This window comes from Phaseolus vulgaris, chromosome 9 (genome assembly GCF_000499845.2).
Source record: "Phaseolus vulgaris cultivar G19833 chromosome 9, P. vulgaris v2.0, whole genome shotgun sequence".
NCBI classification, from domain to species: Eukaryota; Viridiplantae; Streptophyta; class Magnoliopsida; order Fabales; family Fabaceae; genus Phaseolus; species Phaseolus vulgaris.
Genome location: NC_023751.2, coordinates 23,816,413 through 23,844,058, shown reverse-complemented (window position 1 = coordinate 23,844,058; position 27,646 = coordinate 23,816,413). Strand labels below are relative to the sequence as shown.

At 31.6% G+C, this 27,646-nt stretch overlaps 1 protein-coding gene and 1 long non-coding RNA gene across 3 annotated transcripts; one reads left to right on the top strand and one right to left on the bottom strand.

The window, feature by feature from the left end:
* Nucleotides 1-891: 891 nt before the first annotated feature.
* Nucleotides 892-12,120, bottom strand: LOC137821990 (uncharacterized). Of its 2 annotated transcripts, XR_011082903.1 has the most exons (5): nucleotides 11,743-12,118; nucleotides 11,373-11,442; nucleotides 11,308-11,329; nucleotides 3,843-4,177; nucleotides 892-3,746 (listed from the first exon to the last, which is right to left on the bottom strand). It is a non-coding gene; the product is annotated as an uncharacterized lncRNA (long non-coding RNA). The 2 variants fall into 2 exon arrangements; XR_011082902.1 differs by having other exon boundaries at nucleotides 892-4,177; nucleotides 11,743-12,120.
* A 3,572-nt stretch (nucleotides 12,121-15,692) lies between these two features.
* Nucleotides 15,693-19,241, top strand: LOC137823136 (uncharacterized). Its single transcript, XM_068628279.1, has 5 exons — nucleotides 15,693-16,406; nucleotides 16,501-16,777; nucleotides 17,340-17,459; nucleotides 17,602-18,627; nucleotides 18,953-19,241. Exons 2-5 carry the CDS (start codon nucleotides 16,508-16,510, stop codon nucleotides 18,983-18,985), a joined length of 1,449 nt encoding a protein of 482 aa, XP_068484380.1. The 5' UTR covers nucleotides 15,693-16,406; nucleotides 16,501-16,507; the 3' UTR covers nucleotides 18,986-19,241.
* The last annotated feature ends 8,405 nt before the right edge of the window (nucleotides 19,242-27,646 follow it).

The following is a 27,646-nucleotide window of genomic DNA, read 5'->3' as shown; positions in this document are numbered from 1 at the left end:
TGCAAAGATGTTTTTTTATCAGCATAATAAATGCAAAGATAATAAAGCCTAAAGTTTAACTGTATCTCCATCCATTATTTCCAAAACCTGACCCCTACATCCTTCATGTAAAAGCTCAAGAATACTCGTGGCAAAGCTCAAGAAGACTCGTGGCGATTTGAGAAAACTAATCTTCTTAAAAAGATGACATGACAAAGTACAAAAACAATAACATAAATTCACAAATCTAAATTATCAAGGGAAGCCACAAATTCAAAACCAAGAGCACGAAGAAGATTACAAAAACACTTTGAAATACTATTGTAGATAAACAACAGTTCAGCCCATATGTTAGGTGATCAAGTTCAAAAACATTAAATAATAAAGACCAAAATCAACAAGGCACTAAGATTGAGAAATATAGTTAGCAATAAGATACAGTCTGCTTCCATATCCTATCACAAATACTGAGACCCCAACCTGAAAGAAGTAAATAGAGCTGTCATGTTGGAGCTTTCCTTTTGGAATAGGTCACTCGTAGCCTTGAGAGATAGTTTTTCATTCTCATATTGGAAATATAACTAAATATTACTGTCATTATGGAGAACATTCTCATTTTGGAAGATAGTTGGGATCATGAGATCAAGGATAAGCATAATTAAGAATCGCCCTAGCTTAGACACACAATGACTGACACGTGTAGCTTCCTACTATTAAACCAATAAGAGAGAATACAGCCATTTCAAATCAAGCACATAAGATAGTGAATGGAAACATAATAAAACCTAAAGCTTCACAGTAAGTTTCACCAGATCTCCATACACTGTTTCCAAAACCTGCCCCCACATATCTATTGCCTTACTGTAAAAGTTTAAAAAGAAGCATGGCAATTCAAGAAAACTAAGTTCAGCAAGAGCTGAGAAATATAGACGGCAAAAAGATGGTGTCTGCTTCCACATGGTATCATAAATTGATACCCCACCCCAAAGAAATATATAGAGCTCTCATGTTGGAATAGAGAGGCATCACCCGTTACCATAGCCTCGAGGGGAGGCGTTGCTCATAGCACACGAAGATTACAAAGAGAACAATCCAAATGCTTTTGTTTCTCTTCTTTATCGTATTAGAGATCAAACTAAATAGAAATCTCATGTACATTTGATTCTCATTCTCATATTGGAGATAGAACTAAATGGACCTCTCATATGCTATTGTTTCTCATCTTCTCATTCGCATATTGGGGACAGAACCGAATCATAGCGCAAGAAGATTACGACAAAACTTTCCTGTTGTTTCTCATTTTCTCATTCGCATATTGGGAGAGAACCGAATCATAGTGCAAGAAGATTACGACAAAACATTCCAAATAATCTTGTTTCTCTTTCTCATTTTCTTATTCTCGTATATGGAGAGAGAACTGAATCATAGCACAGGAAGATTGCAAGAAAACATTCCAACTACTGTTGTTTCTCATTCTCATATTACAGAGATAATTGGAGATAAAACTAAATAGAGCTCTCAATTTTCTCATTCTCACATTGGAGATAGAACTAAATACAACTCTAATGTTGGAGATCCTTCGCATTTTGGAAGATAGAAGAGATCATCATATGCCATATTCAGAATGTAATCCAAAACTATTAAAAACAATAGAATACAAGATTCATTTGTCAATGCAGCAAACAAAACACTAAAAAATCAAATTGTCCAATACTCTTGATAATTTAGTAAATGAAGTAAAAACTAAGAAAATGACCTTTCAAATTTGCTAGACCTAAGCATATCCAAAATTAATTCAGTACTATAAAACTAAAGATCAATAATTCTCTCCTTAATTTCAATTGCACCATGTAAAAGGGTCAAATTTTACTATGAATCCAGGACTGGTAAAAGCTACGAGAAGCCTAAATTACTTAGAGATGGACAACTTAAAAAAAAGAGTAAAAATTATGAAAAAATGCATGTGGAACAATAGAGAAAGAAGCAAGAGTTCACTGGCAAGTGGCATGGCTGAACACGAAGAGAAACATAAACTTTTAATGGCCATGATATATTTTCTTTATCTTTTTTTCACTATCAATTCAGTATTTCATATTAAGAAGTTCGGCCAGACAAAAATCCTCCCCAAATTACACGACCTCTAAACCCACAAGAACTGCCACTTAAACTACAAGGTTAGCAATGAATCCAACCAAAAATTAGAATCCAAACAAGAAGTCTAGTCAGTCACAAATAAAGACACAAGAAATGTAAGGGTAACAAAACCTAAAGCTTCACACATCCCCTGGCAAGTGTTTCCACATCCTACCTCATATATCAGTCTGGAAAATATGCTCAATCTACAAAGTTTCAAAAAGAAGGGGAGACATCTTCCCTGAGCACTTTATTATTACTAACCTATGATTTGCTGAAAAAGAATCAAGAAATTCACATATCAAACAGCTAGATTTGACATATTTCAATAATCAGACAAAAACAATATTCAAATTTATGTTTTTTAATCCTCAACCAGAATCCCCTGTTGAAAAGGAACTAACAAAAAGTTACATATGATAGATCTCTGTCATCAAATAAATAACTACATCCAAACTCAAGTAGGCATCTGTCATCAAAGAGTATGGATAACCTACAGAATCAAGCATCTCCTTCCAGTATTTAGATATCCTACCTCACATCCGTGGATTGTTTTTCGTGTCCACTAGCAGATTTTAATCCTCAACCAGTCTTACAGGCTAAAAAGGAATGAACACAAACGAATCCACACCTAGACATAAAAAATTTAAGAACTATATTTAAATTCAAAATAGATATTGGTAATAAAGACCAAGAATTTAAGAAAGCATAAGATGAATTAATGAATTGAAGGAATTCAAAAACTAGAGAAATTCAAATAGCCAGTCCCAGTTAAAGACAAATAGAAAGGAAACTCATGAAATTAGGTTATCCTGAATTATTGGTCGTTCTTAACACTTCCAGATTTTAATCCTTAACCATTCTTGAGGTCTCCACATGCTAAAAAGGAATGAACACAAACAAATCAACACCTAAAAAGGAATGAACGCAAACAAATCAACACCTAAAACGGAATGAAAACAAGCAAATCAACATCTAGACATAGCAAAAAAGGCTCCATACATTAAAAAAAGAAAGTTGTTTAATAGCAATGAACACGAACAAATGCAAGTCGAAGGGATGAGACCAAGCCTATGAGAAACGCAAATAACTAGGACATGATGAAAAAGAAAGAAAAAAATAAAACATTAACATTTAGTGGGGATTTCATCTTAAAAAAATAGACTCCATACATTTAAAAGGAAGAAAGTTGTTTGATAGCAATGAACACAAACAATGCAAGGCAAAGGGAATGGAACTCAATCCTCGAATGAATAACCACCTCACTTACAAATAACACATCAATCCTCGAATAAATAACCACATCACTGCCAAATAACACATCCCGAGATCGCAGTGAAACTAAATACTATAGCTGATAAGAAAGAAACAAAGGTTGTTTTGACAACAAAGAATATGAAAGGAAACAAAACACTCTTTGCGATTAAATAACTCAGTTGCTGAAAGAAATGTCTGAGTGTGGACTAGAAAGAGAAAATTAAATGGCTGACACAGACGTTTACACCTGTCATAAAGAGGTAAGCATTCCCAATCCACAAGTTTACCCGTGCATAATAGCAGCAGAGAAAATAAAGTTTTGTTATAAAAGAATTGAAACCAAATAGTCCCGAGCTCTTGCTAATTACCACACATCCCTGTAAAGAACAATAATTCAACAAAATTATAACAGGTAATAAAGGACTATTAGATAAATTAAAATATTAAGGGAGACTCGGTCACTCATAACATACCCCATGAGATGCAGTACGGTAAGCGATTTTCACACTGCAGAGAAGCAAATTACAATTCAACTATTATGCCGCATAACATACTCCATGAGATGCAGGACATTACACGAAAAAATCCAAACATTGCTGTAGAGAAACAAATCAAAATTAAATCCTTATGTTTATTGCATAAGAACAAATCACTATTCAATGTTCGGTGATCAAGTATAGAGAAATTAGAATATCCTGATCTATAACCTTTCTTGTTCCTCAACTGCCAAAAGAGATCTCAGAGACTCATGACTTGCTGAAAAGGAATGAACACAAATACCAAATTTTATTGAAGGAAACGATAAACCCTGTACAGTCAAAAAATTGAAGGAAACAATAACCGCTCTTGCTAAGAGGAAGTATAGAAACTTGATAAGGCTAATATACTCAACTAATCCAAACACCACTACAGATAAACACATCATAGTTCAATCCTTATGTTCGGTCATCAATACCAGAAAAAAATAAAATAAAAGGGAAACTCAAAAGACTTCCGTTATTCTTAGCTCTTGGCTGTTGGGGTTTTCATATCATCCATAGGCAAAAGAAATATCAGTGAACCGGCCATAAGCTTAAAAGGTGCAAAGAAATTTAAGCGAAAGGTTAAAAACTCTTAGTCATCAACTAGAGAATTATACTCTGAATTCATGTACATGAATTTACTAATAATTCTTGCGTAAAAGCACATGATCCATAATTTACTATATTGAGCGAGTTTTAGAACTTTCCACCGAGCAACCCAGGAACCTCTCTTAGACAGCTTTAAGATTTGTCATACAACAATATGATAATGAGTGCATACAAAGCAATTAATTAATGATTACCATAACACAATATTTTATAAAATAGAATCACAATCAACATTAAAAGAAATCATTCACATCATCAACATTCTAATGAAAATAAATATTTAATTAACAATCAGACACGGTAAAAAAACCTAAACTAAATTGTCAAAGAAAAATACAACTACTATAAAATTAAAAAAAAATGTTAGAGAATCATTAGCCAACAAAAGAGTTCTAGATTATTTTTCCAAAAACAATAACTATTAAAGTTAATATAACAACCATGAATAATTAGATAACTACCAAGAATAATTTTATAAAAAACACTACAACTCTGCTATAATCAAATGATCATATTAATAAAGCATTTATGTAATTCAATCAAAAATAAAACTAGCAACTAAATATATATATATATATATATATATATATATATCCCTAGAAAATATCTCACAAACACATCATATATTTCAAACTTTTACACATGGTTGGTCGTTGGACAATTCCTAATCCAAAAACCCAAAGTCTACCCAAACCCTATCCTGTCAAAACAACAACCAAGAATTCAGAGGAAATCATAAGAGACCATGAAATCATGCTGTTGGTACTTGAACAATTCCAAATCTAAAAATCAACAAAAAAGAGAAATCCACATTTCTAGAATGGGCTCTTACTGGATCAAATGAACAGACAATAATGTTAGCCATCTAATCTTCTGCAAAAATGAATGAATAACTGATCCCTTTTGCAAATGAATAAACTTGAACAATTCACACTGCAAGACACAATTATGATAATAGGTATCACCTGATCCTCTGAAACTCTTGTAAAGCCTGTTACCAAGAGCCATAAAAACTTCCAGACAACATGATACATTAGACGTAGCATGAAACATAATGCAAACATCACTGCAGAGAAACAAATGACCACGGAAAATCCTTATATTTGGTGATCAAATCTGAAAATATCAAATAGAGAGGAAATCCTAAACCATTTTTTTTATTTTGATACATCTCTGTCACCAAATAAAAGACTGCACTCAAATAACCAGTCACGAATTAACACAAACTAAAGCTTCAATTGATCCCTATGTTTCTACATGTCCTCACACATCCATTGCTTGTCTTACCTTTAAAGAGCAAAAATTCAAGAAAACAAAAACACTTGTTCCAGGGGAGGAATTTAAAAAAATATTCGACAATTTCTTAAACTAAGAAACAAACTCATTAAAAGCTCGATGAGATCCAGACATTGTGTGAATCCAATCATAAACCACAGTAGAAAAACAAATCACAATTCAATCCTATTGTTGGTGATCAAGTCCTTAGAAGTTAAGTAAAAGGTGAAACCTCATATAGAAGAAATTAGGCTATTGTGAGTTGTTGTCGTTTCAAGTTGAACTTTCCAATGGTAGCACTCACACAATCCTATTCCAAAAGCTTGTTGCTAAAAAATATCCAAATAAAACTGGATATACTTGTACATCGTATAAAAAACCTACCATGCAATATTAAAGAGACTATCTAAATTTCATACAACTCCAACTATAGAAACTTAATGCCTTGAGATTGGTTCAGTTTCTGATATGCAAACAAAAAAATCCAATACTACAAACTTATGAGACAATACGGAAAATTGAAACCAAACCAAAACCCACAGAAGAAGATAGCAAGTCCAGAATGATCAGATAAAACCAAGGTAATAAGTCCTAATAATAAGTTTGAGACACAAAATTTCCAAAAACGTCGTTGCATACAGACTTATCGGTCACAGTTCTGTATGCTGAAAAGGGATTAATGCAACACCGGGATTGGGTAGAGAAATAGAATAACAAAGAAAATTACTTTATCAAGAGTTCTTCGTCGTTTTGACTGGAATTAACAAATTCACCTCCAAAATACAAATCCTCCAGAGTCGTTACTGAAATTAACAAATTCACCTCCAAAACTTCATTATCTTTCTCGCATACAATTCCTGTCCAAATAGAACAAATATGAAACAAATTCACCTCCAAAACTCCATTATCTTTCTCGCATACAATTCCTGTCCAAATAGAACAAATATGAAACAAATTCACCTCCAAAAATCCATTATCTTTCTCGCATACAATTCCTGTCCAAATAGAACAAATATGAAAAAAATGAACGGTTTGGATAACTAATAAAAGAAGTCCAATTATCTAATGCCAGGCATAACGTTGCACTTTCAATCCCAAGTGGTTACAAAAATATTTTGAAAACACTCAACTCAATAAACAATAAAGGAAAAAAAAAAAATCTGTAACTGGTTGATTAGACAGGTTAGTCGTCCCACTATATTCCATCACTGGTTGAGTTAATAAACTGAAAGAGAAACCTCAGATAAAGACTCAATGTGTTGCAAACAAAAAAATGCAAATTTCAAAAATCGAGGAACGACAAACACATATGGAGATTGTTGACGCAAAAGTGAAGCATTTAAACAATTTCAATTTCAGGATCATTCTTATACTAATTTCAAAAATTTCAGCGTAAGAGTTACATGAAAAAATTCCAAAGAAGTTCACAACTCAACCCATATGTTTGGGATCAAGAATAATGAATCGAAAGGTTTTGGAAAACTATTAAAAGAACCAAAGACCTATATAGAACAAAAGACCTATATTATAGAATTATGCAGAGAAGTCAACAAAATTAAATAGTAGAACTTCTCAAACCAAGAAGCAAACCATCAAATCAAACATTAAAGCCCAGCCGCACTTGTCTCATGCTCATCCCACAATTCCTCTTAGAACCATACATTATCAAAATACAACCAAGATTATAATCAAACCAACAAGTTACAACCAAGATTATAATCAAACCCACAAGTTGAGCCAGTTAAAACTTAATTCAGATGAACACAACAATGTCCTGGTGAAAAAAACATTTAGCTTCACTGATCAAAGAATTTCCACCCACCATTTTTACATCCTACACCACACTTCATTGCTTAGCTTTCCTGTAAGGCCAATGAATTCAAGAAAACTATAATCAATAAGGGTAGATGATGGAGGACCTAGACTATCGTTCTTGCTTAGATACATACAATACCTTCCAACTATCTAGCCAATAAGAAAAACTGTAGACATTCCATATCGAGCGCATAAGAAAAATAGTGAGTAGAAAAATAATAAAACCTGAAGCTTCAAAATATGTCCAACAAACATCCATGGTAAGTGTTCATTGCAACACAAGTAGAAAAAGACAATCAGATCATCAAAGTCAAAGGCACAATTACAATAACTCCCACTCCACAAGAGTAACAAAAAGAATAACAGCAAAGAAAATAATGAATGCAAAGAATTTTTTTATCAGCATAATAAATGCAGAGATAATAAAACCTAAACTTTAACTGTATCTCCATCCGTTGCTTCCAAAACCTGACCCCTACATCCTTCATGGCAAAGCTCAACAAGTCTCATGGCAAAGCTCAACAAGTCTCATGGAAAAGCTCAAGAAGACTCATGGCAAAGCTCAAAGTTCACTACAACACAAGTAGAATATAATCAAATCATCAAAGTCAAAGGCCCAATTACAAGAACTCCCACTCCACAAGAGTAGCAAAAAGAATAACAACAAAGAAAATAATGAATGCAAAGATTTTTTTATCAGCATAATGAATGCAAAGATAATAAAACCTAAACTTTAACTGTAACTCCATCCGCTGTTTCCAAAACCAGAACCCTACATCCTTCATGTAAAAGCTCAAGAAGATTCATGGCAAAGCTCAAGAAGACTTATGGCAAAGCATAAGAAGACTCATGGCAAATCACAAGAAGACTCATGGCAAAGCTCACGAAGACTCATGGAAAAGCACAAGAAGACTCATGGCAAAGCACAAGAAGACTCATGGCAAAGCTCAAGCAGACTCATGGAAGCTCACGAAGACTCATGGCAAAGCTCAATAAGTCTCATGGCAAAGCTCAAGAAGACTTATGATGGCAAAGCTCAAGAAGACTCATGGCAAAGCTCAAGAAGTCTTATATGGCAAAGCTCAAGAAAACTCGTGGCAAAGGTCAAGAAGACTCATGGCAAAGCTCAAAGATCACTACAACACAAGTAAAAGATAATCAAATCATCAAAGTCAAATGCCGAATTACAAAAACTCCGACTCCACAAGAGTAGCAAAAAGAATAACAGCAAAGAAAATAATGAATGCAAAGATAATAAAGCCTAAAGTTTAACTGTATCTCCATCCACTATTTCCAAAACCTGACCCCTACATCCTTCATGTAAAAGGTCAAGAATACTCGTGGCAAAGCTCAAGAATTTCTCGTGGCAAAGTTCAATAAGACTCGTGACAAAGCTCAAGAAGACTCATGGCGATTTGAGAAAACTAATCTTCTTAAAAAGATGACATGACAAAGTAAAGAAACAATAAGATAAATTCACAAAATCTAAAATATCAAGGGAAGCCACAAATTCAAAACCAAGAGCACGAAGAAGATTACAAAAACACTTTGAAATACTATTGTAGATAAACAACAGTTCAGCCCACATGTTAGGTGATCAAGTCCAAAAACATTAAATAATAAAGACCAAAATCAGCAAACGACTAAGATTGAGAAATATAGTTAGAAATAAGATACAGTTTGGTTCGATATCCTATCAGAAATACTGAGACCCCAACCCGAAAGAAGTAAATAGAGCTCTTGGAGCTTTCCTTTTGGAATAGGTCTCTCATAGCTTGAGAGATAGTTTTTCATTCTCATATTGGAAATATAACTAAATATTATTGTCATTATGGAGAACATATTCATTTTGGAAGATAGTTGGGATCACGAGATCAAGGATAAGCATAAGTAAGAATCACCCTAGCTTAGACACACAGTGACTGACACGTGTAGCTTCCTACTATTCAACCAATAAGAGAGAATACAGCCATTTCAAATCAAGCACATAAGATAGTGAATGGAAACATAATAAAACCTAAAGCTTCACAGTAAGTCCAATAATCTACCGCAATTGCCTCCACAATCCAATAGACATCCATAGTAAGTCAGTGCAACATGTAGAAAGTCACTGCAACACGTAGAAGAAGATAATCAAAGTCGAAGACACAAACACAAATGTCAAAGCCTCTCATAGTCATATAGTGCATGTCTACAAGAGAATAACCGCAAAGTGTTATATCCTAAAGTTTTGGGATTTGATTAATATTATTGTTGGATTGTTAAGATTTAATTAGTTAGGATTTTATCATTTATTTAATTAGTTAGGATTTTATCATTTATCTAATTAGTTAGGATTTTATAATCTTTAGTACGCTATAAATAGAGTATTGAACTATTATTTGAGATATTAATAATATATGCACTTTGTTTCCTTTCCCCAATTCTCTATCATTGTTATGGTTCTTGGTATAATCGGAAGCCACCTAAAGGTTCCCTTTGTCCAAAGCCTAATCGTTCTTCGAAATCTCTTACGAGAGGACCTAGACGCTTCTACACACGAATGGCAGATTCAACACGCTTCGCTCAAGCTACTAAAGAGATGGAAGATCGACTCTCCCAAAGGATGGATAATAGGTTTATGGAACTCGACTACGTTGAAGGAAACCTTGACAAACCTATTATCCATCCTTTGGGAGAGTCAATCTTCCATCTCTTTAGTAGCTTGAGCAAAGACACAAGTCGCGAGTTCCATCAACCTATTATCCATCATTTGGGAGAGTCGATCTTCCATCTCTTTAGTAACTTGAACGAAGCGTGTTGAATCTGCCATTGAAGTACTGGAAGGTCCTAGCTGATACCAATTAATATGAACGATCGTGTGTAGAAGTGTCTAGGTCCTCTCGTAAGAGATTTCGAAGAACGATTAGGCTTTGGACAAAGGGAACCTTTAGGTGGCTTCCGATTATACCAAGAACCAGAACAATGATAGAGAATTGGGGAAAGGAAACAAAGTTATAGATATCTCAAATAATAGTTCAATACTCTATTTATAGAGTACTAAAGATTATAAAATCCTAACTAATTTATAAAATCCTAATAAAATCCTAACTAATTAAATAAATGATAAAATCCTAATAAAATCCTAACTAATTAAATCTTAACAACCCAACAATAATATTAATCCAATCCCAAAACTTCACAAAGATAATAAAACCTAAAGTTTCATTGGACCGCCATTCACTGTTTCTGATACCTGCCCACATATATATTGCCTTCCAATAAAAGCTGAACAAGAATCATGGTGATTCGAGAAAACCAACCTCTTTTAAAGAGATGACATGACATAGTATAGAAAGGTTAAGGTAAATTCAAAATTTCAAAACCAAGGGAGCCGCTCTAGGCTCGACACAGCACGGGAAGATTACAAGAAACACTTCCAAATATTACAGTATAGAAACCAGTTCACAGTTCAACCCATATGGTTGGTGACAAAGTCCAAAATTACTCAAATACCTTCAAATGAGTCATTGGTTGTGTTAGCTGTAAAGTCCAAGAATTAAAGAAAATCACTGACCCTCCTAATAGAAGTTATAGAAACTAGACAAGATGAATTCATAAATTCAAGAAAGAAAAGCCAATAGAGAAAGTCCTACCAGGCGCTCTTAATAGAAGCTATAGAAACTAGAGAAGATGAATTCATAAATTCAAGAATGAAAAGCCAAAGAGAAAGTCATACCAGGCTCAATGCTATGCAACACCTGACAAAAAAAAAATCAATCGGGGTTTGAGCGCTGCCATCACCTCATCGTTCCGGCGAATGTAATATTTCAATCGGGGTTTCAGTTTCACGCTGTAGGATTTGGTTTCAACTCTGGAGATTTCCAAAAAGATGGTAAGTTACCGAGAAACTCAATCCTTACTGTTAGGTGATCAAGTCAATAAAATGGTTGATGTAACACAAGAGGAGAACAATAAAATCGGTATCTCATTTATTCTCAATCTGAACCACGCAAATCAAATCAAGAAAAACACTTTAAAACAGAAAAGACAAAAATAAACCCTCAGAATATGAATAGCAAAGCCAGGACTCATGAAATTGTAGTCACAAGTTTGCAAGAACCAAGTTCAAGTTCAAGCCAAAGATGGTAAGTTACAGAAGAGAGAAGAGTACCTTTGACGCTTGAAATTGGAGAGTTGTGAGTCGCTTGAGCTCGTAATCGGTGAGTTTCTCGGAAGCCATTGAAGGGAGAGAAAATTAGAAATTTAGTTATGTTGCGTTTACTGTTACTGTCTTTATATATAAGAGAGGATTTTGGGCGCCAACTCACTTAGCGGGAAAGTATATAATATAATAAATAGTTTATTACATTTTTAAGTTAACACTCATGTGATATGTTAATTTATAAAATTTGTTTCGAATTAATTTATGTTAATTGGTTTATTCATGAGATATAATATGTGACTCGCATATTTCTTCAACTTTAACTAATCTAATCTGAACTTTTATATTATTAGTATATTATGTATGAAAATTTAAATATAATTACATTTTTTCTTAACTTTTATTATTATTTAGCTTATGTGAATCAATTATAATAAAATAAATTGTTCACATATTTTAATATGATAATATATGAAAATTTTAAATAAATAATTTATAATTTTCTATATAGAATTTTATTGGTTTAATAAGAGACTTAATTAATGAATTTTTTCGATTGACATGGTAAAAGAAAATTGAAAATGTAGTTTTCTTTAGACCGTGATTCTGTAAACATTATTTTAGATACTGTAACTTTAATATTAATTTTTTTTTCATGAGGATTTTTATTTAAATTAAGTCATAAATAAATAGTTTGATTAATTAAACTAAAGTTATATGCGATGGGTAATAATCAAATTGTCAAGGAAAGCTATTAATATTATATAATGTAGCTGGACAAAAGTTATTGTCATCCACACTTAATTTTTTATTTTAATTTTTTTAAGGGAAAGAGTCTATGATCTCACCAATAATTAATAGCATAAATTCTAAAAATAATTTACATAAAAATAACTTTTAATATAAATAGTTATATACTATAAGTTCAATCGATTTTTTTTATATTTCAAAACAAATAATTTTTATTATTAAATAACGGTGATCTTTTAATAAATATACTGTATATAAATTTAAGGTATTTTTCATCTGTTATTATCAATTGTAAATCCAATTTTCAAAATTGTACTGAAAGTTCAAAACAGTTTTAGTGGGCAAAACTTTTATACTGATGAAATAAAAACAACTTTAAATTCATACTTTAGTAAATATGTTTTTCTTAAGAGTGTAGAAAAGACAATTTAATATAAAAATTTGACTCAAATTATAGGTCGTTATCATATTTTCAAGAGAATAATTTCTATTACATACAAATTAATAAGAATTTGTTTTATCTCTTCTATTATAATATTTTTTATTTATTGCAACTACAAAAATATATACACAATTCAATTATAATTTAGAATATAATTCAGTGTAAGTAAAAGAAAAATATATTTTTTTAGGAAAGTCGATCATCAACTTGATTAACCTTATATTAAAATTTAATTAAGTTTGAATATTTTGCTTTAGGTCTTTAAATTTTGAGTGGTTAATTTGCTTGAGGTAGAATTTTTCTTGAAATAAGGAATTTCACATAAAAATAATTATATTTTTGGTATAACCTTAGCATAATAATATAAATTAAAGATTGATGTGATCACTTGATGTTCTATTTGATGTTGTGTGTTGTTGAACATATTTTTAATGTTTGAGTTTGAATTGGTTTTAAGGTACAACTTTAAAAATGACTTTGTATTATTGCAATAGTTGATTTTTTTTTAATATTTTTCTCAAGCAAACCAATTTTTGCTCAAGCGAAAACAAACATGCACTCAAACTTGTTTTTAGCACTATTTTTGCTAAAGAATCCAATTCATTGATGAGACAAGAAGAAAAACAAATAAAAGAAAGAAGTTTTTTTCAACTTGAGCAGGAATGAATTAAATATCATTGATGTATAAATCCATGTATGATTTATATAGTTTTTGAATATGTTTATTGTAATAAAATTATATGACAATAAACTTTGTAATAAGTGTATAGTAAATTTTGGGGGTGTTTCATTTATGGTATTAGAGTTGTTCATCCTCGGGATAACCTGAGGGTAGTGGGTATGGATGGCAATGCAGGTCTGTCTACCTCGCATTTGGCTCACAAAATGCAGACTAGGTTGGTTCGTCCTGCGTAAAATATACGTGTTGTTTTTATTGGGTCGCCTCACATGCTAACTAACCCACAAACCGATCCACAATAATTGAGAAGAAAATATGAAAAAAGTTTGATGTGTTTGAATTGAGATATGTTAAAGTGGATGTGTGAAAAAAGTTTATTCAAGTACGTGAGTGATGTGATGATTGAGAGAGTATTTTGAATTATTTTTAAAGGTATAAAATATAAGTTTACAAATTTACTCTTATATTTAAAAATATTTGAATATTATATAGAAAATATTTTTATGTAAATTTGATTTAATTAAAGTTTTATATATTATTCTCTTTGAATAATTATTTTAGAAGAAATAAAAATTTCTTATCATTTTTACAAAATTATTCTTATATTTTAAAAAAATAATTATTTTATTTTTTATAATTAACAATAATATTATTATATAAATAACCATACTTATTTTTATTATATTATATTTTTATTTATTTTTAATAAATATTTGATATAAATAAAATAAAATAAAATAAAAATATTTAATATATTATTTAATAAGTTTATTTAATTATTATTAATTTATTTAATTTATATTCATTATCATTATTTTATAAATTAATTTTAATTAATATTATTATTTTATAAATTAATTTTAAATATTATTATTATATAAATATTTAAATATTTATATTATTAATATTAATATATTTTTTATGATTATAATATATAAATATATTTATAAAATTTTTATTTATTTTATTATTGAATTGTTATAATAATTATTTTAATAATTATTATAAAATTTATATATATTATCGATTATATATAACATATAATCGGTATATAAATTTTATATCACAATCCATTAAGTTAACATATCTATAACATATATAATCAATTATATTATAAAATTTATATACATAATCCATTATATGTTATACATAATCGAGTATATATATAAATTTTTGTAATATAATTAATTTTTATTTTATAAATATATAATATTTTTATTATATTATAACTATATTTAATTTTTTATAATTTAGTTATATTTTTTTTATGTTTTATTATATATGCAGTGGATAGTTTAGAAAAAAATATAAATGTGTGATTAAGTCATGAATAAAAATAGAGCATATAAGTTATTTTATATATTTGTATATAATTTTATTTTTTTTCCTTCTTATTTTTCTGTAATTGGGAGAAATAAGTCTTGGTCCCTCTCACTCACTTCTTTACTTCTCACATTCCATTCATACCATAAATAATGAATTGATGAGTGATTGTTATATTGTCTCATAATCTGAGATTTTATAACTAAAATAAAATGATATTATAATTAATGTAAATTGATAAGTGATTTTTGGATTAACCATAAAATTTAACATTGTCTTTTTAATATATGAGAAGAAGTAAAGAAGTAAGATAACCAAATTAGACAACAGGTCACAAAATTAACATAGAAGTTAAATTTCAAGAACTTAATTAAAAAATATAAATTTTTTAAATACTAAATAAATATAAAAAATTAATAAAAACTCAATTAAAAATAACTAAATTTGTACTTAATTAAGTCTTTACAAAATTGTAAGATAAAAATTCTAATATTGGAGTGTAATAATAATGCATGTGTTTCCGCCACCATATAATATTATATAAAATTACTTTTAAAAATAACTATTTTCAACCACAATATGCTAATTTTTCGTGTAAAATTTTATAATTTTTTTTAATTATAATATTTAATAGTAAATGTATCATTATTTTAAATTTTAAAAAATGAAAATTCAACCGCGCAGTGTTCCCGGTTGTTAGAGTAATTATTTAATTATTTTTATACCAGCAGAGTATTAGAAACCCGGGTGATCAGTTACTGTACCGTGCAAGCTATTCACTCTCAGTTCCTCACTCATTCTCGTTTTAGGTAAACACTGAAAAATGCTACCTTCTACAATTCTTGTGAAAAAAAATGCCCTTTTCATTTTCTCTCTAAAGTTTTCTATTTTCTCTTCGTTTGTTCGATATTCACTGTACTTGCATTATTCTTCCTCATACCCTAACCTTTAAGTTTCTTGCATTTTATTTATTTGAAAATATTATAGTTTCAGAGAATGCATTATTATGAGATTCACATCAGTGTTTGTCATATACCTAATCTTGTTTTTCTTGCATCTTCTTGCTTTAAACACATAAAACCAGACTTAGTCCATGTTTTGGTTGAAACAACTTTGGATAACTTTGGTTTGATATAATTTTTTATATGTTTCACTGGTAAATCTGTTTTAAGAATCAAAATATTCACACCTAGTGAGTATCTAGATGCAATTTATCAATGTGTCTTTTTACAGTTTCCTGGTCAAATCATTCTTACAACTGCTCATACAAATAGACACTTAACGAACCTATACAAAGAGTCAGACTGCGGTTAACTTTTATGTCTAGGATCATTAGATGATCGTTTTGACCGTACATTACCTGTTTGGGTTTGTGTTGAGGATAATTATGCTACCTTTAATCGTGTGATGGAAGGAAAGAAAAGAAGAAAAACTTTGAAGAAAAGTATTGATACAAGGAAGACATTTTTGAGACTTCATGTAATTTCACAGGCCAACTTTTCATATTTACAAGTTTTGGTTTATTCAGGATGTGCTTAGATCACTTGAAATGACATGTTGATAACTTATGCAGTGACTCAATGGAAGTCCAAGAGGATGGTGTTGACGTTCAGGAAAAGCTTTCTGGCTTTATTTTCATGTGTAATAGAATTACAAAACCAGAGTGCTACAAATACCGAGTTTTTGGGCTTCCTGCTGGGAGAAAGAGTGATGTAGAGAAGATCAATCCTGGTGCATATCTTTTTCTGTTTGACACTGATGTGAAGCTTCTCTACGGTATTTATATGGCAACCTCAACCGGGAAACTAGAAATAGAGCCTTTGGCTTTTGGACACAAATTCCCTGCTCAGGTGAGCCTTTACAACCACTTTGTGAAAATAGCATCCTGTGTAATGATTGGCAGTTTGTGGAAATATTGGTAGCTTCACTCAGCAGTTTGTAGCATCAATCTTGTTGCCTAAGCATTATAGCTTGACTTTTGGGTGTCAGTTTCTTAATTTGCCTTTGGAGTTGGATACATGTGGAGGAATATAATTGGTTCTTGATGGTACTTCTGGTGCATTTGGAAATTTTATTTATAACCTTTGACATTGTTGTAGTTTTTGGAGTAGGCCCATGAACCTTAATCTCTATTATTTTTTGAAGTTGTCACAAGTGTCGTTTTCATTGCAACATTGTATGTTTCGCTGGTTGTTTTTGTTGACTTCCTAATTTTCCTTTTTATGGTCAAAGTTTATGTATTATCTTCAAGTCATACAGCTAGTTGAGGCTTTTAAGTTTTTGGCATGAGACCATTAAGTGCTTCTCATAACTAACTGTACTTAAAACTTTGTTGTGATGTCAAATGCTCCATATCTATTGCTTTATTGTTCATTTCCCGTATCCTGCTTTCATATGTTTAATTTTGTTCAGGTGAAATTCAAAATTTACAAAGACTGTTTACCCTTGCCAGAGAGTAGCTTTAAACTTGTCATTCGAGACAATTACCAGAAAGGCTCCAACAAATTTAATCCTGAACTCAATATTAGACAAGTATGTTTCATTTTGATCTCTCGCAAATTGATTTTAAGTACAATTATTTCAGTCTTTTATTTTCTTCTCTGCATCTCCTTTTTGTGTGAATAAAACTCATGTAAACTATGTTTCTTATTTGGAATTTATTGTTATGTTGCAGGTAAGAAGTCTAATAGAATTGTTTCGCCCATTACATGAATTGCCAACTTCACCTACACTTCCTTTTCTGAAGAAACCAATGAATAGTGTTTATCATCATATATCAGGACCACCCCTTTCCGAGCATGCCCATCTGTCTAGAATGGCACCCAATCAAGCTCCAATGCTGTTGAGTTATCAACATGTAAACCAACTCGGGGAGCGTACTGGTCGTGCCTATCCTGTTCATAATATTATGCCTTGTTCAGCTGCAGCACAGCCTGTGCCATCCCAAACTTCAAGGAATCAGTTTTATGAACAGACTTTCCTCAACGACTGCGGTCATGCTAACACATTTCAATTCTCTCAACATGCACATCATAACGTTATACATCCGCAACCTGAATTTCATTATTCATTGATGCCTGTGGGTAGCAGTCATACTCAATCACTGCAAGATCCTCAATATCCATATCAGAGTATCTCAAACCCTCAATCACTGGAAGATCCTCAACATCCATATCAGAGTATCCCAAACCCGCAATTGCTGCAAAATCCTCAATATCCATATCAGAGTATCTCAAACCCTCAATCACTGCAAGATCCCCAACATCCATATCAGAGTATCCCAAACCCGCAATTGCTGCAAGATCCTCAATATCAATATCAGAGTATACCAAGCTCTCAATTGCTGCAAGATCCTCAATATCAATATCAGAGTATACCAAACTCTCAATTTCTGCAAGATCCTCAATATCAATATCAGAGTATACCAAACTCTCAATTGCTGCAAGATCCTCAATATCAATATCAAGATCAGAGTATACCAAACTCTCAATTGCTGCGAGATCCTCAATATCCATATGGGAGTATACCAAAACCATCGCATGATTTTCATCCCACAGTCGCAAATGCAGGTAGCAGGCATACCCTGTTGTCATGGGGTCCTCACTATACCCACCAGAATATGCCAAACTCACAACCTGACATTTATTCCACCACACTAAATGCGGGCCACGGTTATGATCAATCATTGCCAGATCATCAGGTAAATGCCCAAATTCCTCAACACATGATTTCAAATCTTCCCTGGTGAACATGTCTCACAATGCAATCATATGATTTGTCATCATTTAATCAGCCATACTTTCCTCAAGAATTTCCATCTTCTACATATTCATCTTAATTTAATTCAACAAACATTGTCTGGCAAAGGATTTTTTTATTAATTTTCAGTAGTACCGCAAGGAGATGATCCATAATTTATAAGTTTTACGATTTATAATTGTTTGCTGGACAAGCATCTTAGCCATGAGCTTAATGTATATTTGAAATGAATTTTGTCAATATCAACTTATGTTATTATGGACCAGGTCTGGAGCCATGCAAGGGGTGATATCAAGTGATCAACAAACTGGAATGGGAAGTGAGTAGCATATGCAGACATGGGAATACTTCTTTCTACTCTAGAGAATGTTGCCAAACCACCTGTTCTCAACAAATTCCATTTCTAAGTGCTTAATCACATTTCTACTTAAATATTCCATTATGCTGCATTTTTTATATGTAAAGGCGCGTAATGTTAAAACACTGATGTGATGTTTACTTACTGCTTTTTGTACCAAAGGAATGATATCAAGAATCGCAAATCAATTACACAAATCCTTGAAATAAATTAGGTGGGTGAGAAAAGAAGAGAAGAAAAATAGATAATGTCACATTTCACAAATATAACTAAATTAGTTAACAAAAACTCACAACACGACAATTTTGGAGCGATGGAAAATTAATGTAAAGAATGTTAAGCCAAGCAAATAATATTAGACGATGATAACGCAAGGAAAAACTTAAAAATAGATACCATAAAATGTGACAGCTATCGGTGTGGCTATCATTGTTTTCCATTCACAGCTATCGGTTATATCAAGAAAATAGCTCCCATGCCTAATCTAAATTATAGGACAATGGTGGCTAAGGAATATGAATATTTAACTCATGGAGTTGCTTGTAGGAGGTGATAATCCAATCTGTAGAATGATTGAAGGAGGAGGCCGAAGCCTGCTGGGAGAAGGTTTGTGTGGAGGAGAAGAAATTTTCTAAAAAGAAAGGTTGAACTAATTCTTAAGGAAAAGACTAAGGAAACGAAATTTAGGAGAGTAGTCTAAGGAACTCAAGAACAAGTTTGAGATGCAAATTTAGAATTACATTAATACTCATTCCTAGTTGAAAATACAAATAGTGGTGCCTCTTATTTACAGAAATGTGGTTCGACCAAGTGAGAGGTAAAAGGAGGGAGAATTTAATTTGTTCTGAAAAAGGTGGCACAAAGAGTGAATCAAATGACATTTGTCCATTCATGCTTTCCACATTTGCACATATGTGCAAAGTGTGAGCATATGTGCTCTTCTCCTTAGCTTGGATGTCCTAGGGCTTCTCTTGGACTTAAGTGAGCCTAACTGAGACCTTAGCTATAGTACTCTAATCATAGTCTAACCTTAACCTAGCATCCTACATTACAAAGCTTAAATGCAAGCCCAAACACCTATTCTACTGGACCTAAATGTCCATTACTACTTGGCCTAAATAAAAGGCCTAAATGTCTTACTTTATACAATATATTACACACTAGGGTTAACTTGTGTTTTGAGAGTAGCTTGAGCCTATTGAGGTCAGTGAAGGTCTAGTCTTTTTGTATCCTTCAATCCATAAGTTGTTGGTCCCTTTACTTGGGATGTTCCATCATCCCTACCATCTTGAGAAGAGTTTGTCCTTAAATTTGTAGGACCTGCCTCATAATTTGTACCACCTGCAAAAGATATAAAATCATTAACATTAAATGTGACATTCACTTCATATTAGTCTAGTAGATCTAACTAATATGCATTATCGTTGATCCTCTTGAGGACTTGTAAGGGACCATCACCCCAGGGGTTGAGTTTGGACTTTCTTTGCGCAAGTGAAGTCAAACCCAATACCCTTCCTCAAATATGTCTTCTTTCTTCCCTTTATTGTTTTGTTTTGTGTATCTCTCATATCGATATGTATTTGAGTTTTAACCTTCTCATGTAGTTTCTTTACAAAATCAACCTTGGATACCCGTTCTTTATGTATAAACTCATTAACATTAGGAAGATGTATCAAGTCTAAAGGTGTAAAAGGGTTAAAACCAAACACAACCTCAAAATGTGAGATCCTAATAGTCTCGTGGACTACCCTACAAACTTAATGTGAGGAAGATACTCATTCAAAGATTTGTGATTACCATTTAGGATTTCCCTTAACATAATTGATAGAGACATGTTTATTACCTCCGTCTGCCAATCAGTTTAGGGGTGACAAGTGGTAGAGAAATTAAACTTAGTTCCTAGTCTTTCCTATAAAGTTCTCAAAAAATGACTATTGAACTTGATGTCTCCATCAAACACTATTGTCTTGTGTAATCCATGAAGTTTAACCACATCTCTAAAGAATAGTTTAACTATGTTGCTAGCATCATTCACTTTGCAACATGGTATAAAGTGTTTCATTTTTCTAAAACGGTTCACTACCACAAAGATGGAATTAAAGCCCCTCCACGTTCTAGGTAGACCAAAGACAAAGTCCATACTAATATCTTCCTAGGGAGAAAAAGAAACATGAAAAGGAATATATGGTCCATGAGGCATTGTTCTAGACTTGGCTGGTAAACATGATATGCATCTATGACCATGTCTTTGAATATTTTTCTTAATATGGGTCCAAAATAATTTGTAAGGAGTTCCCTTAACATCTCTTCATCTGTAAAGAATTGTCGGTGTGAAAACACATAAACAAAAGGTTGATCTTTGAATAGGAAAAAGAGTGATATGTGGGGTCCCAAATGAATTGGCTTATTCGAAAAAAGCCTCGTTCCTTGGAAGATCTATCTTGTGTCTGATACTACATGGTTCCACTTTGCAAAAATTCTAAATCTTTAACTTGAAGCTCATCCTCTTCATCATAAATGATCCACTTGTTTCGAAATGACATAACCATTTTTTTTTATATTGTTGCCCCAACCTATCCATTTGATTTCTACTTTCACTATCTTTAAGGAAACATAAAGTCTTTTCAACCCCAAAGTGCCCCATGATGCCTCTTTCACGAGTCTCCTTAACAGGGAGTTTTCTATATGACTCTAAGGGTATACAATTTTTTTCTTCTTTAAAAAAATATCCCTTAGATACATAAAACTCATCGTGCTCTATGTTGACAACTAACATAAAACTCATTGTGCTCTATGTTGACAACTAACAAAGGTGGAGGAGAAATCAAAGTCTTTAGCATATACAATTATGCTATGTGATCAAATCTAAGAATCTAGGCTCCCAACTCTGGAACTAAAGTGTACTTCTAGATAAGGCATCAACCATAATGTTACTTTTACCCTTCTTGTACTTAATCACATATGAAAAGTGCTTTATGAACTCCACCCACTTTTCATGTTTCTTGTTGAGCTTACCTTGACCCTTCAAAAGTGACTTATAGTAACCATGAATGACAAACTCCTTTGAAAGGTCCTCACTAGAGTATACAATTTTTTTCATAGGTGGGGTAGTTGATGGAGGCACCGTGAAGGTTGTAACTGAAATACGCAATGGAGTGTCCTCCTTGCAACAAAATCGAACATATGTCAACTCTCGATGCATCACATTCTAGTTCAATTTTTTTTGAAAATTCAGACAAGGATAAAACGAATGCATTAATGAGTTGAGCATTAAGCTTTTGAAAAGCTTGGTCATGTTTTTCTTTCCAACAAAATATGACATCCTTCTTCACTAACTCATTGAGTGGTGAAGCTAGATTAGTGAAGTTAGGAACAAATCTTTTGTAAAAGCTTGCCAAACCATGGAAGCTCATAACTTCTCCCATATTTTGTGGAGTTGGTCACTCTTGGATGACTTTGACTTTCTTGGGGTCCACATGAACCCCATTTTTAATGACTACAAATCCTAGAAAGATGATAATATCTACCCAAAAAGTAAAACTTGTTTAAGATGACTAAATGTTCCTCAATACTCCTACTATACAATAAAATATCATCAAAATAAACTATTACAAATTTTTATATGCAATTCCTAAAAACATGATTCATAAGCCTTATAAAAAGTGTTAGGTGCATTAAGACTAAAAGGCATCACCAACCACTTGTATAACCCGAGCTTGGTCTTAAAAGAGATTTTCAACTCATCACCTTCTTTGATTTGAATTCGATGATAACCACTCTTTAAATCAATTTTAAAAACATGGTGGACTCATGCATTTCATCTAGGATGTCATCAAGCCTAGAAATTGGGTGTTTTTATTTTATTGTAATGTTGTTGATGATTCTACATTCACAACACATTCTCCATTTTCCATCTTTTTTATCACCAATAAAATAGGTAGAACACAAGGGCTAAAACTCTTTTGAATCTAACCCGAAATCTTGAACTTGAGATTCTATGTTCGTAGTCTCGTGAGAATTTGTTTTGCAAGTTGGTCTATTGAGTATAATGACTCCAAGAACAAAATCTATTTGTTCTATACCACTAAAAGGTGGAAGTCTAATTGGACCCTCACTAGGGAATTGATTAGTGTCATATTTCAGTAATATTTTATATTAAAATACAGACATTTATGGATATTAATTGATAAAATAACTATAATATAACTTCTAATTTATGAATTTGAACATTTTTACATATTTTGTGATTATAATTTGAATAAGAACGATTTATTCCCAAATTTCTGTTAATTTCAGGATTCTAAGGAATAAATCGAGATGAAAGGGCAAACTATTCACCAAAAAAGAAAAATACTTATTAGTTTCTCCAAGCCAACAAGGTTTTCACATAGATAGACATTCATAACCAAACCAAGATTCCAACAATAAAACACAAAACACCATCATATATCTTGAAAGAGAATTAGACTTTTTGCAACCATATATTTTAACCAACACCTATGAGGAGTTGAATATTTGGGAAAAGAGAGGAAATGAGAAAGGAAGAAAAATGGGAACCCAAATTCGAAGTATGAAATATTTGGATTATTTCATTTTCTTACATCAGCTTAATAAGTATCGACTAGGCCGACACTACCACGTTAAAAAATTTAGCGTCTCTGAGGCTGAGATTAACATATTAAAAAATTAACTATTTTTACATTGGTTATGTCCACTCGTGCTTTTATCATATTTTCTTTAACTCACTATACCATTTATTACTTTAGGAAATACTAAAATTGGCCACGTTGATATAAATGTAACCTACAAGTGGAAAATGCATCACTTTTACAATTGTGGCTTATGCATCACTATAAACCACACTTTTTGTTTAAGCAATAATTTTGTGGCATGGCTTAAAAAAAATAAAGCATATTAAAAAAATGTGACCTTTAGTTGTCAGTATATTAAACCATATAAAATTAAAGTTACCTTTAATATTGATAACAATTATTAAAACGTGGTTACTTTAGCCCACATCCCACATTTTTTAAATTGTAACATTTTTTTTCTTAGGAAACATTAAACTTGTCCACGGGTATATAAATAAAACCTAAACGTGAAAAATGCAACACTTTCATAAGTGTGACGTGTGGACCACCAAAGAACACAAATTATAAATTGTTGATATTTAAGCCACAATTTTAAGGTGTTGCCTTTATAAATGAATAAATCACATTAAAATAAGTGTTGTCTAAAAACAATAAAAATGTGGTATATTCTCAACTATAGAAATGAAAAGACAACGTTTTTATAAATATGACTTATGCATATTATGGGCCACAAATAATAAGTCATGGATGTTTTAAGTTATACTTTTTGGAAGTTGCTTGTAATTCATCAATAGCCAACACATTAAAAAATTTGGCATAAAACATATCTTACGTTGCTTATAATTTCTCAATAACCAACACATTAAAAAGCGTGACATAAAAGAATATCTTAAAATTAATATCTTCAAACCTCGCCAGCACTCCAATCTGAAAATTAAACCGTGTTAAAAATGGTCTCTTATAGTCATGCTCGCCAACATTTCTCACTTTTGTTTTGAATCTTGATAAGTGTCATATTCCAATAATATTACATATTAAAAGACACACACTTATGGATATTTATTGATAAAATAATCATAGTTTAACCTTTGGAATTGAGATTGGGAGTAATCAAACTTTTTATGTATTGAGGTGATATTTAAATATAATATTTTGTTCTTGATTGATGATTGATATTGTCATTTTATTTTAATGCTTGCTTTATCATGATTTTGATCCTTAGATTTGAATGAAAAGTACTTCTAAGCATTTGACCTAGATGATAATGCTTAACATATTTGAATGTCATGAGTAGATTTGAAATGTTAATTGCTATCAATATATGCTTGTAAGGATAAATTTTTTTTATAAATATGTGAGAAATTGATATTTATGATACTATATTAATAATTTTATATGCGAGAAATCAATATGAATGAATTTTATATGGGTATTAATATCAATCAAAGATAGAATATTATTATGTTTTTCAAAATACAAAAGAGTGAGAAGGATGAACCTCAATCCCAATTTTCCCAATTCAATGAACCAACTCTTTACTTTGCTTTATTTACAATTCTTGGAATCTCACATACAACAAACATCCACCAAACTTTAATTATTGTTTTTTATTTAGTAAATATTTTACTTGAGAATTCAACTATTCTTCGTGGATTCGATATCCGTCCTTAGGGATAATTTATGACTTCTGACACAATACATTTGTCGTAAAATAGTCATCAAATCTCTTACCCAATGTCACAGTGACTCTCACTCTTTCTCTCTCGGTACCATCGTCTCTTTCACTCTCAGTCTCATTAATTTTCTCTTTCTCACTCTTAGTCTCATAGTTCCTCTCTCGTCTCTCACTCTTGGTTTCCTTAATATCTCATTCTCTCATTGTTCATTTCTCAATATCTTGTCAACCGCCTCTCACTCTTGGACACGACCTCTCACTATTGGTCACAGTCTCTATTGTCTCTCATTCTCAGTATGTTTCGATAGTGGAATATCAATCATAAATACGTTTCATTGCTTTTTGTTAATAATAATAATAATAGTAATAATAATAATAATAATAAATAGTGATGGTACTTACCTATGGATGATCATTAGTGAGAAACATGGAATTGTATTACCTAAACCCTAAATCAAATATATAGTACTCTTGTTTAATTCTATACAAAATATTTATCATAAACAAATATAGACTAAAAGCCAATAAAATTTAATGTCAAACTTGTTAACATGTCAGATACACTTCCAACAATTAATAACCACATAAACACTCCTCATGATCCACACACTTGACATAACCAATTTGTGAATCCTTTTAAAAAAGACATGTAACTAGCTAGATAGAGACAATCCAGCTAAAACACCATTGGTTAAGAGGGTATAAGAAGATGAAACATTGTGAAGAAAAACTCTACATTTAAAGAGTAAAATATTAGATTTTCTTCTTTCTTTTTAGTCTTGTACACATTGTATAATAGTAAATTTTCTCTTGTAGGTGTAGTTTCTTCTTGTATTTTGTAGATGAATACGTGGGTTCAAATTGGGTCTCTAATTGGATCTTGTTGGATAATCAAAACCCTATAAAACCTAGTGACTAGGATTAAGCTAGAAGTCCCACACTCCATAAAACAAGCCTAAAATAAGAAAAAGGAGGGACTAGCTACATGGAAAGTGTGCTCTCCAAATTTCTCTTCAAGTGCAACTATAAGGTTGTTGCAAAGAAGCTAGGAGCCTCTTGTAAAATCACTTTAAAATTGAACTTGAATTAATTAACTTTCACTTCTTGTTCTTTTGAAATTTAAAAAGAGAGTATTCTCTTAGAATCTTTATCGAGGAATCTTTCTTGAAAAAAAAATTCTAGTTCCAAGATTTTCATCAAAAGTCTTTGGGAAAAAGTTTAAATAATTTAAAGTCTTCTCCTATCCTGAGGATGCTTCCATCAAAAGCTCCATGCATAAAATAATATTTTTCGCATAAGTACTAAAGGCGCTCTCATTAGACAATTTAGTTGAAGGTTTAGTGCCATTAGCATTTGGTGGCAAGAGTCTATAAAACATGTAAAGCAGGTAAGTTTGTGCAGAATCTTCTAAGGGAATGGTTTCCTGAAATTAATAACTGAAGTAACAGAAAAAATGAAGTTATAATTTATCTCCTTTTACATTCATGTATAGTTGCATATGCGCATAATAAAACTAACAACGGTAAAGGAGGATCAGAAAAGCCTTTTGAATCATTAAAACTAACAAGTAAGAGAGAGATACATTTTTTGGTGGAACATCAATTTTGAATAGGAAATAAAGAGAGGATATAAAAAGGGCTTGTGATTTTGAATTTTTGGTACTAATATTGGTCTTTCATCTGTGGACGGAAGCATGACACGTCCTCATAATTTATGATTGGCATGCAAGAGGATGAAGTTTTGGACACTCTTTCCAAGAAACTTGCTTTAATAGGAAACTAAATTTGGAGGGCCAATTATAATGATGGTTACGAAAGTTATTAGATAATTGATGGGTGAAGAAGTAAAATTTTAAGAAAATGAAAACAATAGACAATTGAGGCATTCATGCATGCATGGAAGAGCCAACTACATTAATCTTCATTAATCATGATTAAATTGGGAATGATTATTGATAACAAAACCTAAACAACCCTACACCAATTCATCCACATGTTCAATAACAATAAATAAAACTAACCTAATCCATCCACATCTTCAATAAAAAACTTTGAAGTGCACCACATAGAGCCTTTCAAACATTTATTTGCCGTGTTTGTTGGAGAATTTTTAAAAGAAATTTAACTTTGAAGTAATTATACATAGCAATGTTAGTGGGAGTTTCTGAAAAAGGTGTATTTTAGCCGGAGAAGTTGAAATCTTTGGCTGGAATTCTCTTAAATATCTTTTATATTGTGTTTGGATGAGGGAGTGGAAACAAAGAAGTGAAAAGAAGATGATTTGAAGAGAAAGTGTAAAGAAAATTAGAGTGTTTGGATTAAGGTAAATAAAGTGA